This window comes from Erigeron canadensis, chromosome 6, assembly GCF_010389155.1.
Source record: "Erigeron canadensis isolate Cc75 chromosome 6, C_canadensis_v1, whole genome shotgun sequence".
Taxonomy (NCBI): Eukaryota; Viridiplantae; Streptophyta; class Magnoliopsida; order Asterales; family Asteraceae; genus Erigeron; species Erigeron canadensis.
Window position 1 is genome coordinate 22,949,082 of NC_057766.1, and position 22,672 is coordinate 22,971,753.

Sequence of the window (22,672 nt, forward strand, 5' to 3'; positions counted from 1 at the left end):
GGCATGCACCAGATATATATGATGATGGTACTGTTCTTACAAAAGTCCTTGTAATTTTCATGCATTGTTTCCTAACATTGTATGTATTTTTTAGTATTTTACAAAAAGACGAGGGTCAAATAGAAATTAAATAAAACTTGAGATAAAAATTGCAAGCAAAATGAGTGTATGATTTACTAAAGTAGATGATAAAAATACCTGATGAGAAATCAATGCTTAAATTTAATTTGATCGGGGAACTCCCAAGTTGACAGGGTATGGGAACGGATATGGGAATGTCACTTTATTCTCCCACAGGATGAGAAATCATAAATCTTCAATCCCCATACTCGAATCTGAAAACACTTATATATGTTCATTAGTATCACTTAAGGTTTTTTCTATATACTAGAATCATTTAAGTTTTATTTAATACTTTTTATGTGCTATCTTTACTTATCACTATTAGTTTATACATAAAAAGAGAAGACCGAACTACACTTTCGCCTAGTTATTTTCTACTATGATGAATTTATGTTTATTCAAAAAAATTTCCCTGATACCCAATGGGGACGGACTTGAGAATGTAATTTAATTCCCTGATTGGGATGGAGATTATAATTGGAAAATGGATATGGAGATAGAAGATTGAGATCACGACAATACCATTAGCTTGCATTTAACACGTGGCATTAAAGTGAATACTTTATACAATCAAATACCAATTTGGAAAGACATTTTCATTACATGTATATATTGTTTTTTGTTTTTCTTGTTGTAAAAATAAGAATTATATTTCTACGTAAGATAACTAGCAAATGTGTTATGTTGATGCAAATGTAGTGAGGTTGATCCTAGACTTGTGGTGTTTTAAAACTGCAACTGGTGTAGCTATAAACTATTATGTCTTGACCATGAAGATTTGCTGACCTTAATTAAGATTTAGGATATGCTAGCAGCCTATAACCTGTTTCAAACCAACTAAATGACTTGAAACCAACATGTCAATGGGTAAACATACTACATACGAGGTTTTTCTTGCTCAGGCTACCTAGCTTTGTATCCCATTAGGGTTTCCAAATGGTTTCCCCAGCCATTCCAATATGTTTACCTAATAAGTTTGAACCTGCGACCATTTGTAAGAACATCATGACACCTTACCACTAGCCACCTTGGTGATAGTTTGTCGGCATACCAATCTAACCTGTATGACACACTTGTTAACAGTTGAATTTGAGTTTATAGAATGAAGTTCTCCACCATGTTTGGTAGAGCTTGAATCGATAATGCTTTAATGAGCATAGCTTTTATACATACACACACACACACACACACATAATTACATAATGTGTGTCTCACATATATATCTTTGAGCTATTTGAGCTTCTAAATCTAACTAGAGAATAGAATTGATGAATACAGAAGATGATATATTATCTGTCTCACAAGACAGATGATGGTGCAAGATGTGTTTGATCATGAAAGAAAGCAGACCGTCGCATTTGTTGTATTGCTCTTTCATGTTACGCATAACAAAGTAAAACGAGTAGCTAGAAATCAAATCAAATAATTATATAAAATCGGGTTAACTGTCTAACAAGTTAACAATGAGGTCAGGTAAACCTTACAACAAAATTTAAGCGAATTTCATCACATTACCCTTAATACATAAGTATAAAGCAGTGATCAACTCTTGTATCTGATACTTCGGCTAATGGTACTGATTCCAGTACTTTCCCCACCATAGGGACCGGCAGGCAGTGTATGTTTACGTACCTGTCCATTCCTAGAAACTTCTTTTTTCTTGTGTTTCAACTGCACAATAAGTAATGCAGGTTCAGAAGACATTATCACCACTAGAAGAATACTTTACAAAAACCAAGTTTTGAAGCAGGCATAATGCTTTCCTTGTCAACAACTTAAGGAAAGAGAAACCAGAAGACCACAAAAATAAGAGGGCTCAATTAGGCCCGTTTCCATATACTGGGTGGATTCAGGTTATGGTTTATGTATAATGGGTAAACTATTATGAGTAAAAGTAAACAAAAAATATAAAAACAAATAGACCAAACATGCTGACACCCAATGCATATTTTTACAGATTAAACTAAATTATTTTTTACATGTAGTTAGACCATTGCTAGAATACTCTAATGGTTGTAATCGTTTTCAACAAACTAGTTATTTATAGACAGAAAGTGTTTCCTGTCAGCCCAACCCAAGCAAAAAAAAAACCTATTTTTACAATTTAAACGGCTGGCCTGTTTTAGACACCCCTTTATAAGAGTTTGTCACCAATGCAATGTACCTTGTAGTTCTTTCTTGGATTCTTTTTATCCTTGTTGCGCTGGCGGGTCAATCCACGATTCTTATCCATCTGTCGGAGGTCCAAAAGCAATTAAGTAGTTAGAAGATTTAGAATAATTATAAGCACAGTTATGCACACAACCGAGTAAATACCGTATGCAAACCAATAAAAATCACGAAAGCCATTACCTCATAATTTATGTGACGTTTCCCATCAACAGTTTCTGGTGCAGCAACAACGGAAGGAGCAGTTCTACAAAACCAAAAACCCTATTATACCTGGGTACTTTGACAATTCCACAAAAAAGTGACTTTCATTATATTTGACTCTCCAAAAGGCTGATATATTAACAATCTGCACCAGGCCATGCCACACAGCCTTGTGCCCATCAGTAAAATTTGGCTCTCTAAGTCATGAAGATAATAAGAATATAAGTTACCTAGAGTATTTCCGTGCTTTAGCAGCTAACTTGGCGTCACGTTTTATTTTTGTCTCTTTCAAAAGGTCATTATCTGAGGCTATTTCACTATCTTCATTCGTGTCACTAGTTCCATCACCCCCAATGGTGCCAGTCTCATTCTCTTGAAAATCATCATCAGACTGGATTCCAGCAGTTGCCAGAACACGCATTTCATGTTTTCTTCGCCTTTCTCCAATGTCATCTCGCTTGGGTAAATCATCATCTCCAGATATAACCTTCAATGCAATCAATTAACTTAGGCATAATGAAATAGCAATAACAGTTAAACTAGAAAGCAGTTTGTATTCCTTACCCTCGGTTTCTTCTTCTGCGTTACAAGCTGAGATAATTTATTTGAAGATTTATTTTGGCTTCCTTCGACATCGAAAGCATCATCATCGAAATCATCCCGTGCCTCTAGCTTTCTGCTCAATTAACAATACCACCAAGAATTAAATTGATAGCTTAAAGAGATATGTTGAAACAAAAAAAGTCAGATATAGATACCCGTTGAATAGTTTTGCAGTCCTCTTAACCCCATTGGTTTTTGAGGCTTCCAAGTTAAAGACACCTTTCTGCTTCAGTTTCTCCTCGAGGGCAGCTCTTAGTTTCAACATTTCCACACTTTGCACACCTAGTTGCTCATTTTGACGCTTACGTTTACCTCTATTATCTTGTTCCATAGTTAAATTCGCTTTTGAGATCTTCGGTTCCACGTGAGGCTAGGTAGGGAAAATTTCAAAATCTTTAGAAAACAAACTAATAACATGTTTAAGCCGTATTGAAACTTGCAGATGGTATCAAGAAACTAACTTCTTTTTGTGTATCTGCATCCTCGATATTTTTAATTACAGAAACAGATTCAATAGCTGCTATCTCCTTGGGAGATACCACCATTGATGTAGGAGATTCTTTTTTAAGAAATTCGTCAACTTCAGACCATAGATTCTCATCAAGCGGTTTCATCTATCAATAGATAACACTTCAGATGTTCAGGCTAGCAACTTTACTATAATTGTAAATAGAGCTTCTGAGAGCATTAAGTTAACTAAGAAAATGGTGATTAGGTACACTAACCTTGTCTAACAAGTTTTTAATCTCAACAAGGCGACCAAGAACCGGGTGATCATGAACTGCATGACCTTCTGACTTGAGAAGAAGGTGAAAGGTAATAGCTTGACAATATGCCAGTAAAAGTTGTTTCTTCAGCTCCATATATTGTATGCCACTTTTATTTAAGTTCTTCTCTTCTTTAAGCTACACAAGATATTTACAATTCAATTTCTTCAAACATGGAAAACCATATCATCGCAAGCTAAGTTGAAGAAAGAGACAAACTAAGAGTCTAAATATCAATTAAAAAAATCTTAACAGAGAATGTTTAACATTTAAATTTACATACAGAATAGAAATAGGTTTTCGTTTCTTAATTCTGGCTTTTGAGCTACAGTACTAAGTGCCCTAAGGTTTATAAGTCCTACCATAGTAGACTCTTATTCCTATACAATCTCCATTAATATAGTCCCACTTTCACGGCAAAATACATGGTTCGGGATTTGGAACACTACTTTCTGGTCTTAGCAAGTTCTGTATAAGAGTGCATGCACTGTTTGATAATCCCAAATTAATACAACCGACGGTTATTATAAATTAAGCCGATTTCACTCGCTTTTCTATGATGATAGTCAGTAATAGCCGATGATCTGCACAGGGCTATGCCAGTGATCAAAGGCCAAAAAGGAAGTCAACTAACTCAATGATAATGAACACCAAATTTGATAAATATATAATTTTAATCAATTTTTGGGATAGCATAGACCCAGGCAGTGGTATAAGGCTAAACAAGGCCTAGTCCAGAAACTCTAAATTATCTGGGAAGTGGAAACTGGTAACTATTTGGACCTATAGAAGCCTTGAGCGTATAAACTTTCAGGCACCTCTAGTTCTCCAAAATCTGATTCCGATCTATTCTCTCACTATAAAATAAATAACTGGAACGCCTCATAAAACTCCAATCAATCCAACAGTTGGATTCCAACTATGATCATATAACGGCTACTGAAATAAAAATGAGAATAGAGTAGAACACAAATCACCTTAAGCGCCAAACCGCTAAGATGATACATTTCCTTTCCATTTGAGAGTAGTTGACATAAACTTTAGTTTCAATTTATTGTATTTAAGTAATACTTGATCATGTGACATGTAATATTATCAACAAAGTTATGGATGCACTCATGTTATTTTGTATTTCTGTTGCATTCATTGGCTGGAGGTGATATACCCACAATTTAGTTAACTTAATTAAAAGTTTAAAATTCCTTTTGTTAATAACGGTTAATATTTATAAATCATACACTAAATTTATCAAATCATGGTATGGTGTTATTGAAAAAGTCATAGAACAAAGAATTCATAGTAGTTCTACATTTTCGATTGTTTTCTTGTAACCAGTCTTAAGTACACTTCTTACTACAGAAGTGACTTTCACATGTACTGAACCAAAAGCTTGTGATCGCTAAGGGATTTAATACTAAGATGCATGCACAACAACAGGGTTAACCTGCTAACTGCTGTCATGGCAGTGTAGTTGGTGGGAATTAAATCATTCACCTAAAAAAAACGAATTTTCAATTTAGACGCGACCTCATTCCCAAAAGGCAATATGATTATGGAGCTTTTTACATTGTCAAAAGTCAAAACACAATAAACCTAAACAAAAAACTTTTACAAAGAGTGCTTATTAGCTTTTTAAAGGGTAAAAACTAGGTTTTTCCAAACACACCTTGAACGTGTCTTTCTGCAAAAGCTAACAAGCCTATAAGCTACCTTTGAATAAGCTACCCCAACACCCCTTTAGTAATAACATTGATGGTAAGGCCTAAATAACCATGGTTATTATTAAGAACAATACCTTAATTGCCTATAAAGTTTTCATTAGAGTTAAAGCATTGACACTGATCTTATTAGCTTATCACCATCATGAAACTTTATACTAGCACTAAATTGTTTTTGAAATAATATATGGCTAAGCTAATCATTGAGCATCTTATTTTTACTTTGAATTTTTTTTATCTTTTCATTAATTTGATGTTCCCTAACTCTCTCGATCTGAATTATGATCTAACTATATCTATATAGTTGTGATCCCCATTAATTAGTGAGTATTTCCATAGACAAATTTTGCGTCGAGGAGTAATAAAAATGTCCATACCAACTATCTAATATCATTGTTCCAAAGACAACAAGCTACAAGAACCACTTAAAGTTTAAACATACCTTGCTTAATACTGGATCAACTTTAGTCTCAAGCTGTTCAACTGATTCATTTAGCTCTGACAACAAACCAACTAATTCTGGAGCTGAACTGTATTATAACCAACAAAATTTCAGAACAACATTCATTAAATAAAAATATGAAAAACCATTGATACTAAACTGACTTTAATCAAAAGTACTCACTTGTATACAATGTCCATTTGCTCTTCTTTTGACAAAGCGCTTGGATCCTTCCTAACTACCTCGTAACCAGTGTCAGGTTCATCTTGGACATCATTTCCCTCATTAGCTTTTGATCGGGGCTTTCTCTTCTTACTCAAATTCTGATTACATGACCATTCGTTACAACTTTTTAGAGATAAGATAAGACGAGTTATTAATAGATACCTCCAGAGTAGGTTCATCATCAGTATCACTATCATCATCATCAAGACCATGGTCGGCATTTGAATACTTCTTCATTTTTTCATTTTGGAGTCTCAAAACCTCCTCCTCTTCCTCGTCCTCACTTGATTCCCCCTTTTCAAAATGTAAAGATAACATAACTTTAAGTGGTTAATATACTTGCTGTAACACTATCTGACATTATCAATGATGTTTACCGAAACTCTTCAAAGCATTTCAAAAGCATTTTTGTAGTACCTTATTGTTATCATAATAATTGCTTTTGGCCCTCCCCCACGCAACTGTTTTCTCTTCTTCTTCGGCATCATCTTGTGTTTCATCCGCAGCTCCACCAATCTTGGCCTTTAGACTTTTTTGCTGCTTCGCGACTATGGAAGTGAGCAACAACATGCTAGTTAAGTATATGATAAAAAGAAACACAGTTACTTGAATCAATTAAGAGCCACTATAACGTTTCATATTAGCTAACCAAAAATGTTTGCATAAATACAAAACATAAACAGCATGATTTACCAAAATATAGATACATTTATTGCATGATACCACTGGGTTAAGTATACGAAAAGCCAGATACGTGTACAACACACTAAACAGGATGCAAACTGACTGAATACAAAATAGAGAAACCTATACACCAAAACTACATTAATACTCGAGAAGCTCTTTGAAGTCTCAAGTCTCAAGTCTCACATATTCATAGAACTGATTGGGGCGAAGCTCTTAGGAACAAAATATGTACAGCAGTCACTCCTAGCAAAGACTTTCTTAAATTCCTTATATTGCCGTTTGTTTAAGTGATTGGCAAAATAGAAAGTCTAAAAAAGCATATGGTTTAAGAATGGAGCTAGTAAAAGTATCATGAAAAGTAACAAATAAACGATGATTGTGCAGCTAGAAATTAAATCATTTTTCTTAACCAACTGGGTTGAATCAAGTGGTTGGATCCTTTGCCTCAGGTTCGATCCTCATGCCCAGTAAGGCTGGAGGTCCCTTTCGAACCTGAAAACAGTTTCTCTACCTTAGGTAGGGAAAGATTGTCTACATGTCAACCTCCCCCATACACCGTCAAAGACGGTATTGGGACCCAAAACCCATAGAAGATGGCATTGGGTGTTACTTACTCTTTTTCTAGGGGGAAATAAAATCATTCTTATCATTCATGTATTTCATGATATTCTCTTCCTTTTGTTCAATATACCATATAATTATCACTCGCTAGTCCAATTCTATTCGACACAAACAAAGAAACTAGAAGAACCACAGAACAATGAAATCTGAAATCAAGAAACAGATCTTACTTTTCGCAGCAAATCCGGTATCGTCCTCAAAGTCATCTTCATCCTCGTCACTATCACTACCATTCTACAAGCAGCAACATCATAAAATTAAATTAAATTCAGTCCTAACTCCACACAACTATATAACAGCGTTCTCTTATAAGAACAATAGCTATACATATAAACCTAAAAAAAATCTTCACTGCAGAGCTGTTTCAACCTCAACCCGGCAAAACCATTTTCCTATGCAGTCTGTTTCAGTCCGAACCCATTTCAACGTGTGATCCAACATGACCCAACTCGCCCATTTTACAGTCTCTAACCTTAACATTCCTTAACATTATAAAAAAAAGACACATTTCAACCCATTACCCACCCAGACCCAGCTCACCCATTTTACAGCCAAAAAAGCACCAATTTAAACAAGTTACCCAGCCCGACCCAACTCTTCCATTTTACTGCCTATCACCTACACTGTATTCTCGAGTTTTTTTTTAAAGGATAAGAAAGGAAAAGATTGGATAAGGAAAGAAAAGAAAAAACTTATATATCAAAAAATTCATTCTCGAGTCACATGAAAAACTAAGGAAAATAAAAGAAAATACAAAGTTAATAGTGTTCTTGAGTTAGAAAGAAAAGACAAGAAAGAGAAAAAAGTTATAACTTTACAATTATGTCCCTTTTCTCATAAAGTTGTTATTAGTTAATAAAGGGTAAACTGATAATTATGCACATAACTTAAAAGTTTTCCATCCAAATCCTCCCAAAAATGGGAGGAAAGTTTTTACATCAAAATCACCTTTGTTTTCTTTTCTTCCTCTTTCTTTTCTTTAAAAAAAAACTCAAGAATGCAAAATAGAGAAACTTTCTAATCCTTTCTTTTCTTATCCTTTAAAAAAAAAATAACCCGTTTCAACCCGTTACCCAAACTCGACCCAAGTATCCTAATTTACCACTTCTAACCTAAACTTTATTTAAATATAAGAAAAACCTCGATATCGAAAACGTGTTGATCATTATCTTGATCAGAATCAGCAGCATCATTATCTAAGTCCAATGGCACTATATCTCTCTGCTTATGAACTGAAAATAAACAAAATCATCAATATATACTTCAATATATATATACTATATATATAAAGATGGAAATACTTACAGACATCAATTTCGTCATCCATATCAGAATCATCAAAAACATATTCTGGTTTTTGTGGGGTTTTCTTGTTGCTCTTTCGAGGCATAATTTTATTATTATTATTATAATTATTACACAATAGAATTAGAAAGATTGATTGTTATTAAAAAGAGATAATTTGGTGAAGGAAGGGCGGCCGAGCAGAAAGATTGTGTTTTGAGGGTTTTACTTCACAGACAGACAAAAGGGTTCAACTCAAAAACCCAGGCCAACAGGGTTTATTACTTGTCTTTGACTTGTACATAAATTGCCCCTTAGCAATTTGTTGTTTTCTTTTTTGTCCTTGTAGTTTTTAATTATAGTAAATAAAATATATTTTCACATACACATCCACGTATTTTGGAAGCATAATTGTAGTCTCGTAGTTTATTAGGATTTAGGGCTCTCCTAATAGTGGTGTTTTTACCATGTTCTCATCAAACGTTGGGGGCGGTATTCTCATCAAGTTCTGAAAGTGGTGTTTTCATGAGAACTTGAAAAACAATAGGAAAAGTGGGTAGTGTGCAAGGTAAAAAAAATTTTTATGTTTAAAATAGATGGTAAATGAAAATGCGGTGAGAACTTATATAGGCTGTTTGGTTCACAGAATATTTTTGAAGTAATTGGAACCTGTTAAAGCAGTTGGAATTTGAAGAAAATTAGAATCTGAAAGTTTTAAAATATATCATGTGTTTGGTTGATGGAATTCATCAGAATCTAGTTAAAGGAACTTGATTGTAAACTATAAGAAATGACAAAATTACCCACTATTAATCTTTTATACAGAGTAATTCATTTTCATTTTCATAACAACAAATATCATGCATCATCTTCTATTTTAATGACAGGGTCATCGCCCTTGACACAGACGGGTTTGGTTGACTTTTTGTCTGGCCGTGTGGTGATTGAGGTTGCACAATATAAACATGTCAAATATGAGGCTAAGTGTACGGATATTGAATATGGGTTTCTCCCCTTCAATTCTCATTCTCTTCCTTTGGGGAACTCGAGAAGGATGTGGTGACCTTACTAAAGCGAATCCGAAGGTTCTCTGTAACTCAAGACATTGGTGCACGTGCTGCTACTCATATATTTAATAGGATTAGTTTTGTTATTGCTAGAGGGGTGGGGGTCAGATAGTATCTCGGCTTCCCATTAGTTTCTTGTAAATCCTACAATTTCTAATGAAAATGATTTTTATAAAATAATAATAACAATTTTTATTGATGTTTTAGAGGTTCTCAATATAACCTTTCATATAGAAGTATAAAAGTATAAATATCGATGATTAAAATTGTATTTGAAAATTTCTATAGGAGGTTTTGACATTTTAGAGGTTCTCAATATAACTTTTCACTATAATAGAATTTTTTAGTGTTGCAATATGAGTATAAACGGATTGGCTAAAGACTAAATGAGAGCAAAAAACATGTCACTTGATTCATGAATGAGATCCATCATTATTTAGTGATGCTTGTTAATAAAAGGAAATGTCATTGTGAATTGAAGGCATAGCGTATCATTTTAGCTCTAGAACAACCCATGTGGGTGGATGGTATGTAAATGTCATAGTAAAAATATACATTCCAATTTTCTATACAATGTACGTTTTTTTTCCATTCTCAGATGACAAGTTGTACAAGAGGTTGTTCTTTCGACAACTGATCCAATGCTAGACATCATCTATGCTTATTCCGTTTTTTAGCGAGAAGTCTTAGTATGGTTGTTCGTTATCTTTTCTTATCTTTAATTTAATTTGTTTTGGTAAAAGCGCAAGTGTTACCCGGATAAATATGTACGTTGTTTGTTTTTTTAAATACTATTAGAAATCAAATAACATTCTAAAGTTTGATATGTATATATCATTGAAATGAAAAAGAAAATACATTGTGTTTGTAATTTATATTTATGTACATTCATGAAAGTGCGATTACATCTTTTTTTTCGAACAGTTAGTCGATATTCGACATCAGGAAACACCTCACCATATAATGGTAAAGCCCTGCACGTACTCTAGATTACGAGATGCAGACATAAGCCGTTATAGGTGATTCAGGAAAAAAACCCACAAACTTGTCACTCTTAAGAGTCGAACCCAAGACCTGTGGGAAAAACCAGGGATACATCTGCCAGTTGAGCTAGCTTCATTTGCGCGATTACATCTTTTGGTCCAACTCCTTTTATAATATCCAGTTGAGTCAGCTTAGAAAGTTTTTATTTCCCTTAAAGTGTCATGGTGAAAGTCTCTTAGAAATTTAATTTTCAGAACTTAAGGGACTGTTTTTTTCAATTTTGAAAACCTTGGTTTAATTGCCGTCTAGGCCGTTAATGTGCTTGACTTTATATGCTTGTGATTATCATTCTGGTTGCCACATTCGTTCAGTTTCAAACGTTCTCAAACAACAATACACAGAAGATTCTAAATCTCTAGATAGCATCCGGTTGAATAATTTGGGTATACCGTTAAATTTATTCAATCTAAAAGTGATGTCTTTCAGAGATTATGAGCATCCGGTTATTGTTTGTTCAGAAAACATGGTTAGAGTGAAATTTATTCCGATAGTTTTGGATTAGCATCATGTTGCTTCTATATGTTAGTTTATTTAGATTCTCATGTTCATTTACGTTCTTAAATAATACCTTACTTGATATAATTAAGAGAATAAAAAGTAAAGAATTCAAATTTTCTGGATGTTCATAATATTCATATGTATATAACAAAAAAGTAAATGAACAAGCAAAAACAAACCAGCACTCGTCGATGATCGATGAAATACTAGCTTAGGATAAGTATTTATTTTCGATTATCTTGATTTCCTAATTGATTCCAATATTTTCACTACAAAATTTTGATGTAAAGGTCCTGTACTCTTGATTCAAAATTTCCAAGGTCGGTTTGAAAACAAATGAATTGCTGGTCGTAGAATATTATTCTCATTATTAGTAGAGAAGCTTCAAACTTATGATCATCTATGTATTCTCATTGGATCATTATAATTATCTTTTTGGTTTTGTTTGGCGCTATATACAGTATTTAATTATATATATTTTTGTCTCTTTCAAACCTATTTATTTCTTTCTATTGACCAACTGTACCCTTTAAATTTATGTTAGAAAAACTTGTTTTGTAACTTTATTTGCTAAAAAAATATGAGACAACGTGTTAACGTGATTCCTATATGTCTCTATTTACCCTTTTTTATATATATGAAAGTATGAAACCCCCAAGCTAATAAATACATGACCCATAACCTAACATCCCTCTTTTTCTTACATTTACTATTAAACGCGTTAAAAATTTACTTTCTGTAACATTTTGAACATATATACTAAATCTCATACTTCCCTTTTGTTCATTTGCCAAGCAGAACTAAAAAAAACTTGTCACAATGAAATCATCAAAATTTCTTCATCTCTTACTTATGTTGTTGTTGTTGATCGAGTTACGTGCAGACGACGACGACCTTCCCGGCACGTGGGAACTACTAGTAGCCAATGCCGGGATAGCCTCCATGCACACGGTGGTCACACGTTTCAACACCGTAGTCCTTCTTGATCGGACCGATCTTGGTCCAAACGAGGAGAGGTACCAAAAATACCATTGCCTAAAAAACGCACAAAATGTGCTACATAATGATAGAAGACCCGACTGCTATGCCTACTCCGCTATTTACAACTATAGTAACAATGTTTTACAACCTTTGACGATCTTAACCGACACTTGGTGCTCGTCGGGACAAGTTCTACCCGACGGCACGCTTCTCCAAACGGGCGGTGACAATGACGGGATAAAAAAAATACGTATGTTCACTCCATGTGAAAGTACAAGGTTTTGTGATTGGCAACAGCTTGAAAATATTGAGTTAGTAGAAGGTAGATGGTATTCTACCAATCAAATATTACCCAATGGGTCAGTGATCATTGTTGGTGGTCGCGGCGCTTTTAGCGTCGAGCTTTTTCCTCCTAAACAAGGTGGCGGTGTCGTAAATTTCCTCTTTCTTGCAGAAACAAAAGACGCCCAAATGGACAATCTTTATCCGTACGTTCATCTTCTCCCAAACGGTCACTTATTCGTGTTTGCAAACAAGAAGTCTGTGTTATATGACTATACAAATAACATGGTATTGAGAAATTACCCGGATTTGGAAGGCGGGCCACGTAACTACCCTTCTGCAGGGTCGTCTGTGATGCTCGCCTTAGAAGGGGATTATGACTCCGCCACAGTGCTAATATGTGGCGGAGCACAATATGGAGCGTTCAACGAGCTGAACATATCTGCTCCAGCTCAAAGTAGTTGTGGCCGCATTGAGGCCACAACCACAGACCCGGTTTGGGAAATGGAGTACATGCCTTTTGGTCGGATTATGGGCGATATGGTGATGTTACCAACAGGTGATGTGTTGATTATAAATGGTGCACAAGCCGGTAGTCAAGGGTTTGGACAGGCGTCCAAACCCTGTTTGAATCCGGTTTTGTACAAACCAGATGAGCTAAGGGGTTTGCGTTTTAGAACGCAAACCCCTGCATCAACTCCTAGAATGTATCATTCCACGGCTAATTTGCTTCCCGACGGAAGAGTTTTGGTCGCGGGAAGCAACTCACATAATTACTACACCTTTAGTGGTGAGTTTCCAACAGAACTAAAAATAGAAGCTTTTTCTCCAGACTATCTGTCTACATGGAATGAGATTACAAGGCCAAATATAATTGAAATAGCAGAAAAGGTAAATTATGGAGGTGGTGTTGATATAGTAGTGGCAACGGGGGAGATTCCGTTGGTTGAGTTTCTCGAGGTGAATATTGCGAGTGCACCTTTTGCTACACATTCGTTCTCTCAGGGACAGAGGCTGGTAAAGCTGGAGGTGTTAGGTGTTGCGCCAGTCAGATTAGGTGTGGTCAGAGTGGCGTGTTTGGCACCTCCAGACGGACGGGTTGCACCACCGGGGTATTATATGGTGTTTGTCGTAAAGATGGGTGTACCAAGTGTCGCGAAATGGGTGCAGTTGCTTTGACAGTAGTAGTACTATAACTTACTCGTATAAATTTAAAGGTCGAAAACAAATTCACTTATTGTTTATTTATTTCAGTTAAAACATTGGATTGCTTTCAAATTAAAAGCTTTCTTTTATAGTAATTGACATAATTACATTGTTTGTAGATCAAGTGACCGATATATATCAGTATTTTTCAGTTTTATGTTTGTTAGAGTTGAAAATTCAATCAAGGTTAACAATTGTATAAATTAATTAATTCAATCAGTTTTATGTTTTTATTGTAATTGACATAATTACATTCTTTTTCTTTCTATTTGTAGGCAATAAAAAATTATTATGATGATATGAGTAATGGTAAATTACAAGTATCCAAATGATATTTACAGATTATATATGGGTTCTTTTTTTCACTTGGTGATATACATAGGCTGAGATAATATGTAGGTAAGAAAATATATACATATAATGAACTAGGGATGAGCATGTATACCGAAATCTCAAAACCGAACCGATACCGTACCGGTACCGGTACCGGTACCAAATAACCGTTCCGATAGGTATTCGGTACGGTACTCGGTATTGAGTATTTAGCTTAATCGGGTTCAGGATTAATCGGTACGGTACCGGTACGAAACCGAGAAACCGAATTCCTGTACCGAATAAGAGTTTTATAATAAAAGGGGAATATGGATCGACCATGCAAACTTGCAAAGAGATCTGTATCTCATCATATCAATAAAAAAAATGTCATTTTTTTGCTACGTAGTTTGTTGCAACCATTTTCTCCAACATCGTTTGTTCTTTTGTTCACCATCTCATGATTTATCATGTTTCATTTGTTGCATAAAACCTCCTTTTATTTTGTATAATCTTTTAATATATTATAAAATATATATGTACAAGCTTTGTAGTACAGCTTATCTCTTGCTGTTAAACTATTTATGCATTCTTAAAGTGTTGAAGGTAAAAGGACCCATTACTTCTACTGAAACTTCGGTACTTAATCGGTCCCTTCCCAAAATACCGATCCCGGTCCCGGTACCGGTATCCATATAATCGGTACGGTATTCGGTTCTCGCTTTGAGTCTTTTTCGGTATCGGGATTAATCGGGACGGTACCAGTTCGGTACGGTTCCTGTACCGAGCTCATCCCTATAATGAACATTAAAGATAAATGCTAGCAAATTGGGTATGAGATGAAAAGCTGGAATCTTGATAACCCAAATGAGAATTGACTCATATTATAGTACTATGGCCAACAGAGGAAATTTTTTTTGAAACGGGTATATTTTGAGGGTGTTTTGTCAAACGAGTTTTCGAAAAAAAAATCATAAAACCAGTTAATCCGGTATTTGAAATACCGGATTCAAAAAGCAACGTTGAATCCGGTATTTCAAATACCGGATTCGGACCATGTGTCAGTGTGATGTGACAGGAGCTACAGTGGTGAAATACCGGATCCTTTTTTGGAGCTGACTTTTATCATCTTTTTGGACCATGCTATTTATTGTCACATCAAGTCTGTACCATGGTTCTGTACCAGGACCCTATGGACCTATCTCTACTAATTTCCTAAGGTAAATGCTAGGTTCTCAAAAATGAATAGAATAATGTATGTGATTTTCATATACTAAATCAAGCTATATATGGTTTCAGGCACGTAGGTAGGCTCCTGTCACATCACACTGACACATGGTCTGAATCCGGATTCAAAGTTGCTTTTTTGAATCCAGTATTTCAGATACCGGATTCGAGGTCGAAAAGTGAATCCGGTATTTCCAAAACCAGATTCACTGGTTTTGTAATTTTTTTTTTTTAAAAACTTGTTTGACAAAACACCCTTGAAATATGCCCGTTTTAAAAAAAATTTCCAACATGAGAGAATGCATGTATCCTGTAACTAGACTATTGGAACCAAGAAATGAATTTGGATTATATTATATAGGCCTTACATGGCAAAATGATGGAATGAGACCCTTGATTAAAATTTAAAGGCTAAGATTCAATAATTATCATTGAATCTTGGCCCTTGATTTTTATCCAAGAGTCAAGATCCTCCCAACTTAACTAGTCAAGTTGGAGGAACTTGAGGGAATCTTATCGGTCATGAAGTGCATACATGAAGTACGAAGAGGTGGCAAAATGGGTGGGTAAGGTAAGGTAATAGGTCAGAACGGATCACTTTTAAAACCGGGTGAAAATGATATGAAATGGGTATGTATGAGTACTATCTCCAGAGTTTGAGAAATTGACAAGTCAGGACTCAGGATGGGTAATGGGTTAGATACTTGTCAAATCTTATTTGGTTTAAAATGAGCAAACATTTGAAAAGGGTTGCAAAGTTTAAAAAAAAGCATTGTAAGTTCAATTGAATTTAGATCATTTAACGGAATATATTAAAACGGATTTTTAACATTAAAGGTAAAACAATTAGTAACATACTCATTGTGTTAATTAGGCCACAAACTATACGCTAAATATGCCGCCTATGGTTACAGTTATCCAGTGTTGTCGATGAGATATAAACAGTGTTTTGTTTACCTAAAGAAAAAATAACCACTTCTATAGAGGACCAAGGTTGCATCGAGACGGGTATGGCGAAGGGGTACGGGGACGATACGGGTACGGGAAATGGCAAAAAAAAAAGATACGGAGACGGCAAGGATACGACAATAAAAAAAATATATTAAAGAAAACTCAAAATAGATAGATATTGATGTAAAGTGTATGATATTAATTGAGATTTTTTAGTTGTCTATATACATATATACGTCCCAATCCACAGGTCGGTTAGAGGTTTTTTATGAGCCGGTTCTAATTTGAAGGGTATAGAAACACTAAACCCTAAATAGGCTAGGAAACGTCCCCAAATTCCCCCGAAACGTCCGCAAAACCCTTCCCCAGCCGTCCCCCAAATCTGAAACGTCCCCATGCCGAATCCTAGCCGTCCCCGTCCCCCAAACGTCCCCGGGACGGGTACCCTGACCAATCAGGCATCCCCGTGCATCATAGAAGAGGACCCCCGCCCAATAAAAGTTATCAGCTCTACATTTTAATGTATGATTGTTAACCATTAAGTATTGAACACTTAGAAGCTGAGGAGGACTAGTCCTAATCAGCGCCACATCAGCAAAAAGTCATCCAATGACTAATCCCCCTTAATACAACCATTTGGGCCAACCTTTTATTTAATTCTACACTTTATTCAACTTTACACTTTCTATCCCCCAATATTTAACAAAAACTAAATAAAACACACAATTCATTAAAATTAAAACATAAAAACAAACATTCCTAAATAAAATCGAAAATAAAATAAAATAATTTTTTTTCCTAAATACTTAAAAATAAAAACAACATTAAGAAATACTAAAAAACATGAATTTCAACTGCAAAGCTCATGGGAGACGCCATATATGCTCCGTAAGATCATTATGAAAAGCGTGATGCAAATGTTGGTACGTTGGTTAACCGTCATCCTCTCCTGGAAAGTACGTTGAGTTATAGAAGGTGGTTGGAACATACCGTCCTTCTCAAGTGAGCTTATGGCGTATCCCGAGTCATCAACTATCATGTTATGCAATATAACACATGCATACATGGTTCGACAAATCCGGTTAAGGCTTCTAGCTCCAGCCGGTTGGCTTAGAATATGCCATTGATTTTGAAGACATCCAAATGTACGCTCAACATTCTTTCTTGCACTTTCTTGATACTTTTTAAGCGAGGTTTAAAGTCAAAATGGGTCATTCGAGTAAAAGACAAACACATATGACCCATATGGCCCATCTATACAATTAATGAACCTAGTTTGGCCCAATAAGGCCAAATGATTAGACATATATACAACTTGCCCTGTTAGGCCGAAACGAATGAGTGAGAAAACATATTGGGCTTATTAGGCCCACATGAGATGAGAAGTGAGGTTTAAACCCCAATTGGTGCATTCGAGTGAAAGACAAACACATACGACCCATATGGCCCATTTATACAATTAATGAACCTATTTTTGCCAATAGCCCAAATGATTAGACATACATACTTGCCTATTATGTCCAAACGAATAATTGAGAAACATATTAGGCTTGTTAGGCCCCCATAAGATAAGAAGTGAAGTATAAAGCCCAATTGGGCCACTAGAGTGAAAGACAAACACATGTGACCCATATGGCCCGTTTATACAACTATTGAACCTATTTTGGCCCAAATGATTAGACATGTATATTGCCCTGTTAGGCTCAAACGAATGATTGAGAAACATATTGGGCTTATTAGGCCCACATGAGATAAGAAATGAGGTTTAAGCCCAATCGGGCCATTTGAGTAAAAGACAAACACATACGACCCATATGGCACATTTTATACAATTGATGAACCTATTTTGGCCCAAATAGGACGAAATGATTAGACATATATACATACTTGACTGTTAGGCCAAAACGAATGATTGAGAAACATATTGGGCTTGTTAGGCTCACATGAGATAACAAGCGATAGATTATTTATATAGTATATACACTAAACAAAATGATATATTATTTGAATTTCTCACAAATTAACATAGATTACTCTTGAAATATAATAATCCATGGGAAATCTGTAGAAAACCTTCCCATGGATTTCTCACGTATAAACCAAAACATTTTTTTCAAAAAACTTCATGGATTTCCCATGGATTTCCTTCAAGTTTATGAATCTGTGGGTAATATATGGTAAATATTTCTCACAATTTACCCACGAATAACACATCACCATTTTTCAAGGTATTTATTACGGATTATCCACGAAATTGATTAATCTGTATGTAATCCGTGGGAAGTGTTTCCCACGGTTAAGATTTGTCTGTGCCCACGAAATATACAGAATATTTCCTATGGATTTCCCACATATTCCCGCGGGTACATGTTTTGTAGGAAATCCATGGGAAATTGTTATTTATTTTTTTTAGATTTCTCACGGTTTTTCCACAAAAATAATTTCGTAGGTATTCCGTGGGAAATCTATGCTAAAAATATGAAGATTTTTTACTCTTTAATTTTAACCTCAAATGGTGGTAATTTGTGGGAAATTTTCCCACGGATTTTTCGTCATTGGAAAATCCGTGGGTATATCCAGATTTTCCAGTAGTGTACGACTTTACAAACGTTGATTACTCCGGATAAATGTCACCGACGAGGTAGTAGCCTTTTCTGTAGTGTGTTCCGTTAACCGTAAACGAAGTATCCGGAGCACGATCCTCGATGATTTCCCTAAATATAACAAAGTTAGAACACACGCAATGTTTTTAGAGGCAACACAAAATGGATGTGAAATTTAAAATACCTAAACAAAGGCGAATTATTTAGCACATTTATGTCTTTATTCAATCCTGTTTGTGCCAAAATACGCATGCTAAAATCCATAAATCGTATGAGGCAACCGCTTCAAGCATGATTGTTGGATGGTCGTAATCACCACACGTGTATTGCCCTTGCCATGCCTTAGGACAATTTTTCCAAGGCCAATACATACAATCGATGCTCCCAAGCATCCTCGGGAAACCATGAAGCTCTTCGTGCTTAGCACACAATTGTTGTATATCTTCTGGTGTTGGTTTGCGCAAGTATTCATCTTTGTAGAGCTGAAACACACATTTGCAATAGTGGTATAGGAATACTCTACTTGTTTCCTCTCCAATCTGAAGATACTCGTCAAGCGAGTCAGGGTTGTATCCATACGCCAATTGACGTATGGCGATCGTACTAAAACCAACCCGGTTTCGCCCATCAACAAGCTTGTCTTGCATTCTTCTAAAATAGTAGTATATAAAAGATTTCGGAACATAAATAGCCGTTTAGGGACCAAAAGTGTCAAAAGTTGAAACTTGAATTTAAATATACTAGCCATTTGGGGACCAAAGGTGTCAAAAACACAAACTTGTAATATATCCGTTGGATTTTAAAAAAAAAAACTACGAACATTCGTGCGTGGAGGGACGAAAGACCACAGGAGGAGTGGGGGACGAGTCCAACACCGTGGTGTTGACTCGTTCCCAAGCGAGGGACGAACACATGGACGAGTACGTAAGACAACCTCTTACTATCTATTTGATTGATAAATACAAAGACATTTGTTGGAATTACATATACGAAACCCCCTTATAATTAATAGAGATCCATCAATTATTATCTTTTTGCATATATGCATTTATTTCAAAAACTAATCGGATCAAAAGTCGATGGGTTAACCCGTTTTTCCCGGCCAGTGGAGTTCATATCATCGAAAAATAAAGGGAACAAAAAAACTTCTTGTTTCAAGGATTTGAACCAATGCACGCAAGAAGGAAAATTCGCGTCGAAACATTATCATTTTTAACAAGCTTTTATCAATTTAGATAATTATGAAATATAATTATTAATTTTTAATTAAGAAACATAATAATAAACTTTTTAATTTATTGGAACACTTTTAATGTATTAACTATATATATATATATATATATATATATATATTTACACAACTGTTTGGTTTGAAATTGACATTTTTAAGAACCATGTAACGCTGTGTATTATAGGCGTTCTATCTTAATTTTCTTTTATTTATATAAGAGATTATATTTTAGATGTGAGAAATGATATATCTTTTTAAAACTTAGCCTAATAATCCTCCTAACAATCTTAAAACATGATAAGTGTTATCTTTTAATTTTATCACTTGTCACTACTTTATAATTAGGAAAATTATCAAGCTATTTAGTTGGGAATGATATTACTACAACATTAATTAGTCATCTACAACAAAATGTATAAATTTTATTGTACAGTATACAACTGTATAATGCAGGTATTGTTGTAGATAATTAAATATTATCTTAGTTAAGAGGATCAAATATTTTTCATTTTTGACATACTAGTATCAAATTTTGATCGGTACCCCCAAAGTAATCCGACTACTATTTTCAAACTCGAACATATTGACCCGAACCCGACCCATTATTTTTGCCACCTCTCTGAATGGAAAATAGAGAAGAAAGAAAAAGGCAAAAGGAGAGACAATAAACCCTAAAACGGATCAATCTTCCCCCATTTCACATTTCCAATCAATTTTCCTTCTGTTTTCAAGCAAATCAAAATCATGACGACAATTTGTAGGCGCCTTCTTCTTGTTAACAACGGATCATCATCATCATCATCAGCAGCATCTTCTCTGATTATATCAAAGTTTCAGACCAGATCCAAGCACACTATCCCCCGTAAGTCTATTGTCTTCTTAACAATATATATATATATATATAAAATGCTGTTAATTATTATCATTTTGTGTAAATATATTCTATCCCCTGCCACATTGAATTTATAAAGATATATATATATATATATGTATATATTGTTACAATATCATTGTGTTTTACTCCAGTGATAGATAAAAAATTAGTTATGTTGGCTGGACAGGTGCTCCTAAAACTGTTATCAGTTCGGAGAGGCCACTTAGACAATTTGTCTCTGGGAAGAGGAGGTGTGCTGGAAGAAATTCGGCAGGTCGTATAACGATTTTCCACCGAGGGGGTGGAGCGAAACGATCACAACGAACAGTTGACCTCAAACGCAACACTTCGTCTGTCGGTGTTGTTGAAAGGATAGAGTATGACCCGAATCGTACTGCCAGAATTGCTGTTGTTCGATGGGATGAGGTTGACCGCCATAAAAGAGTCAATATCGTGGGTGAGACTTCTCTGCCCCGGAAGGTGTTGCCTGCTATGGATATTAAAGGTCAAGGTCGGTTTGCGTTCAGTTCTTTACCTGGGATGCCGGAAGATAGAAAGACGGTTTCTTCTGTGCCTAAAAGGGATTATGTAGTGGTTGGTCTTCCTAAAGGTGTAATGCACGGGTCAAAAAGCCCGTTTAGTAGTGAAGCGGTAACCCAAATGGCGAATGTGAAGGACGTTTTCTTGTCTGCGTTTTCGTCTTCAAAAGGTAAGGGAAATAATGTACCCTATTCTTTTGTTAGCTCTTTGGGTTTGCCGAGAATGGCTATAGCGGGTGCAAAGCCTGATTTTTTCGTTCCAAGGATGAAAAACGTTGCTGAAGAAAATGAAAGTTTGTCTTCTGATGAGATTAAGAAATGGGACAAAGATAGCATCGTTTGGGACCATAAGATGAAACGAAAAGCGGCAGTTACTTGGCAGAGTTTAAGGCACCAAGAGATGTTGGGACTTGCTGGAGTAGCTGGTCAAACCGAGTCAAAGTTGAAGATGAAAGCAAAGGAAAAAGAAAAAAGAGATGGGAAGTTTAATGTAGACCGTGCTCGTGTAACTTATATATTAGCCACACAACAAATGGAACCGGGCAGATTGGTGATGAATTGTGATTCATCTAGCAATGAGTTATTGCGTAGACGCTGATAGTGAAGATGGCCGGCCGGCTTCTTAGATTCAAGCTGGTGACTCTTGCTTTTATTGTTTTGTAGCTCTTTTTTTAGTACTGTATTTTTCTTTAGTTTCTGAAAAACTCCTGGGTGTTCTGTTCTCGGGTATAATGCACAACATGATGTAATCTGTTGACAAAAACTTTGTTGAATTATAAACTTCAGCGCTTTTACTTACATAATGCTCAACAGTGATGATCCATTTATAGTTAAATGTGTTGAAACCCGTTAAATTACTGATGGTCTATCACACTGTTATGTTTCTATCATATTGTTTTTAATTCGTCCCAAGTTGTATGGTATTTCATCCAGATAAGTAGATTCGTTTATGATGGTTTTGTATCCTTAATTCCTATATACATACAACGGGTCTGAATCTCCTGATGAAGATAT

General features: G+C 35.3%; 3 protein-coding genes across 3 annotated transcripts; 2 read left to right on the top strand and 1 right to left on the bottom strand.

Annotated features, from left to right (window-relative positions):
- Positions 1-1,530: 1,530 nt before the first annotated feature.
- LOC122603799 (something about silencing protein 10) lies at positions 1,531-9,073 on the bottom strand. The gene is made up of 15 exons (XM_043776605.1): positions 8,865-9,073; positions 8,700-8,791; positions 7,730-7,793; positions 6,669-6,799; positions 6,414-6,545; positions 6,210-6,349; positions 6,027-6,114; positions 3,825-4,004; positions 3,561-3,713; positions 3,255-3,469; positions 3,061-3,172; positions 2,727-2,983; positions 2,476-2,539; positions 2,288-2,356; positions 1,531-1,794 (listed from the first exon to the last, which is right to left on the bottom strand). Exons 1-15 carry the CDS (start codon positions 8,947-8,949, stop codon positions 1,666-1,668), a joined length of 1,911 nt encoding a protein of 636 aa, XP_043632540.1. The 5' UTR covers positions 8,950-9,073; the 3' UTR covers positions 1,531-1,665.
- A 3,198-nt stretch (positions 9,074-12,271) lies between these two features.
- LOC122604482 (aldehyde oxidase GLOX-like) lies at positions 12,272-13,933 on the top strand. The gene has a single exon (XM_043777376.1). The coding sequence runs from the start codon at positions 12,272-12,274 to the stop codon at positions 13,892-13,894; it is 1,623 nt and encodes a 540-aa protein (XP_043633311.1). The 3' UTR covers positions 13,895-13,933.
- Positions 13,934-20,862: 6,929 nt separating this feature from the next.
- On the top strand, positions 20,863-22,487 carry LOC122603763 (60S ribosomal protein L2, mitochondrial). The gene is made up of 2 exons (XM_043776559.1): positions 20,863-21,107; positions 21,307-22,487. The coding sequence occupies exons 1-2, from the start codon at positions 20,990-20,992 to the stop codon at positions 22,254-22,256; spliced, it is 1,068 nt and encodes a 355-aa protein (XP_043632494.1). The 5' UTR covers positions 20,863-20,989; the 3' UTR covers positions 22,257-22,487.
- The last annotated feature ends 185 nt before the right edge of the window (positions 22,488-22,672 follow it).

Coding starts and splice junctions, on each gene's coding strand:
- LOC122603799 (XM_043776605.1), bottom strand. CDS start 8,949: ATGCCTCGAAAGAGCAACAAGAAAACCCCACAAAAACCAGAATATGTT. Junction 3,470..3,560: donor ATGCAGATACACAAAAAGAA/GTTAGTTTCTTG, acceptor TTCCCTACCTAG/CCTCACGTGGAACCGAAGAT. Junction 2,357..2,475: donor AACGTCACATAAATTATGAG/GTAATGGCTTTC, acceptor GACCTCCGACAG/ATGGATAAGAATCGTGGATT.
- LOC122604482 (XM_043777376.1), top strand. CDS start 12,272: ATGAAATCATCAAAATTTCTTCATCTCTTACTTATGTTGTTGTTGTTG.
- LOC122603763 (XM_043776559.1), top strand. CDS start 20,990: ATGACGACAATTTGTAGGCGCCTTCTTCTTGTTAACAACGGATCATCA. Junction 21,108..21,306: donor ATCCAAGCACACTATCCCCC/GTAAGTCTATTG, acceptor TTGGCTGGACAG/GTGCTCCTAAAACTGTTATC.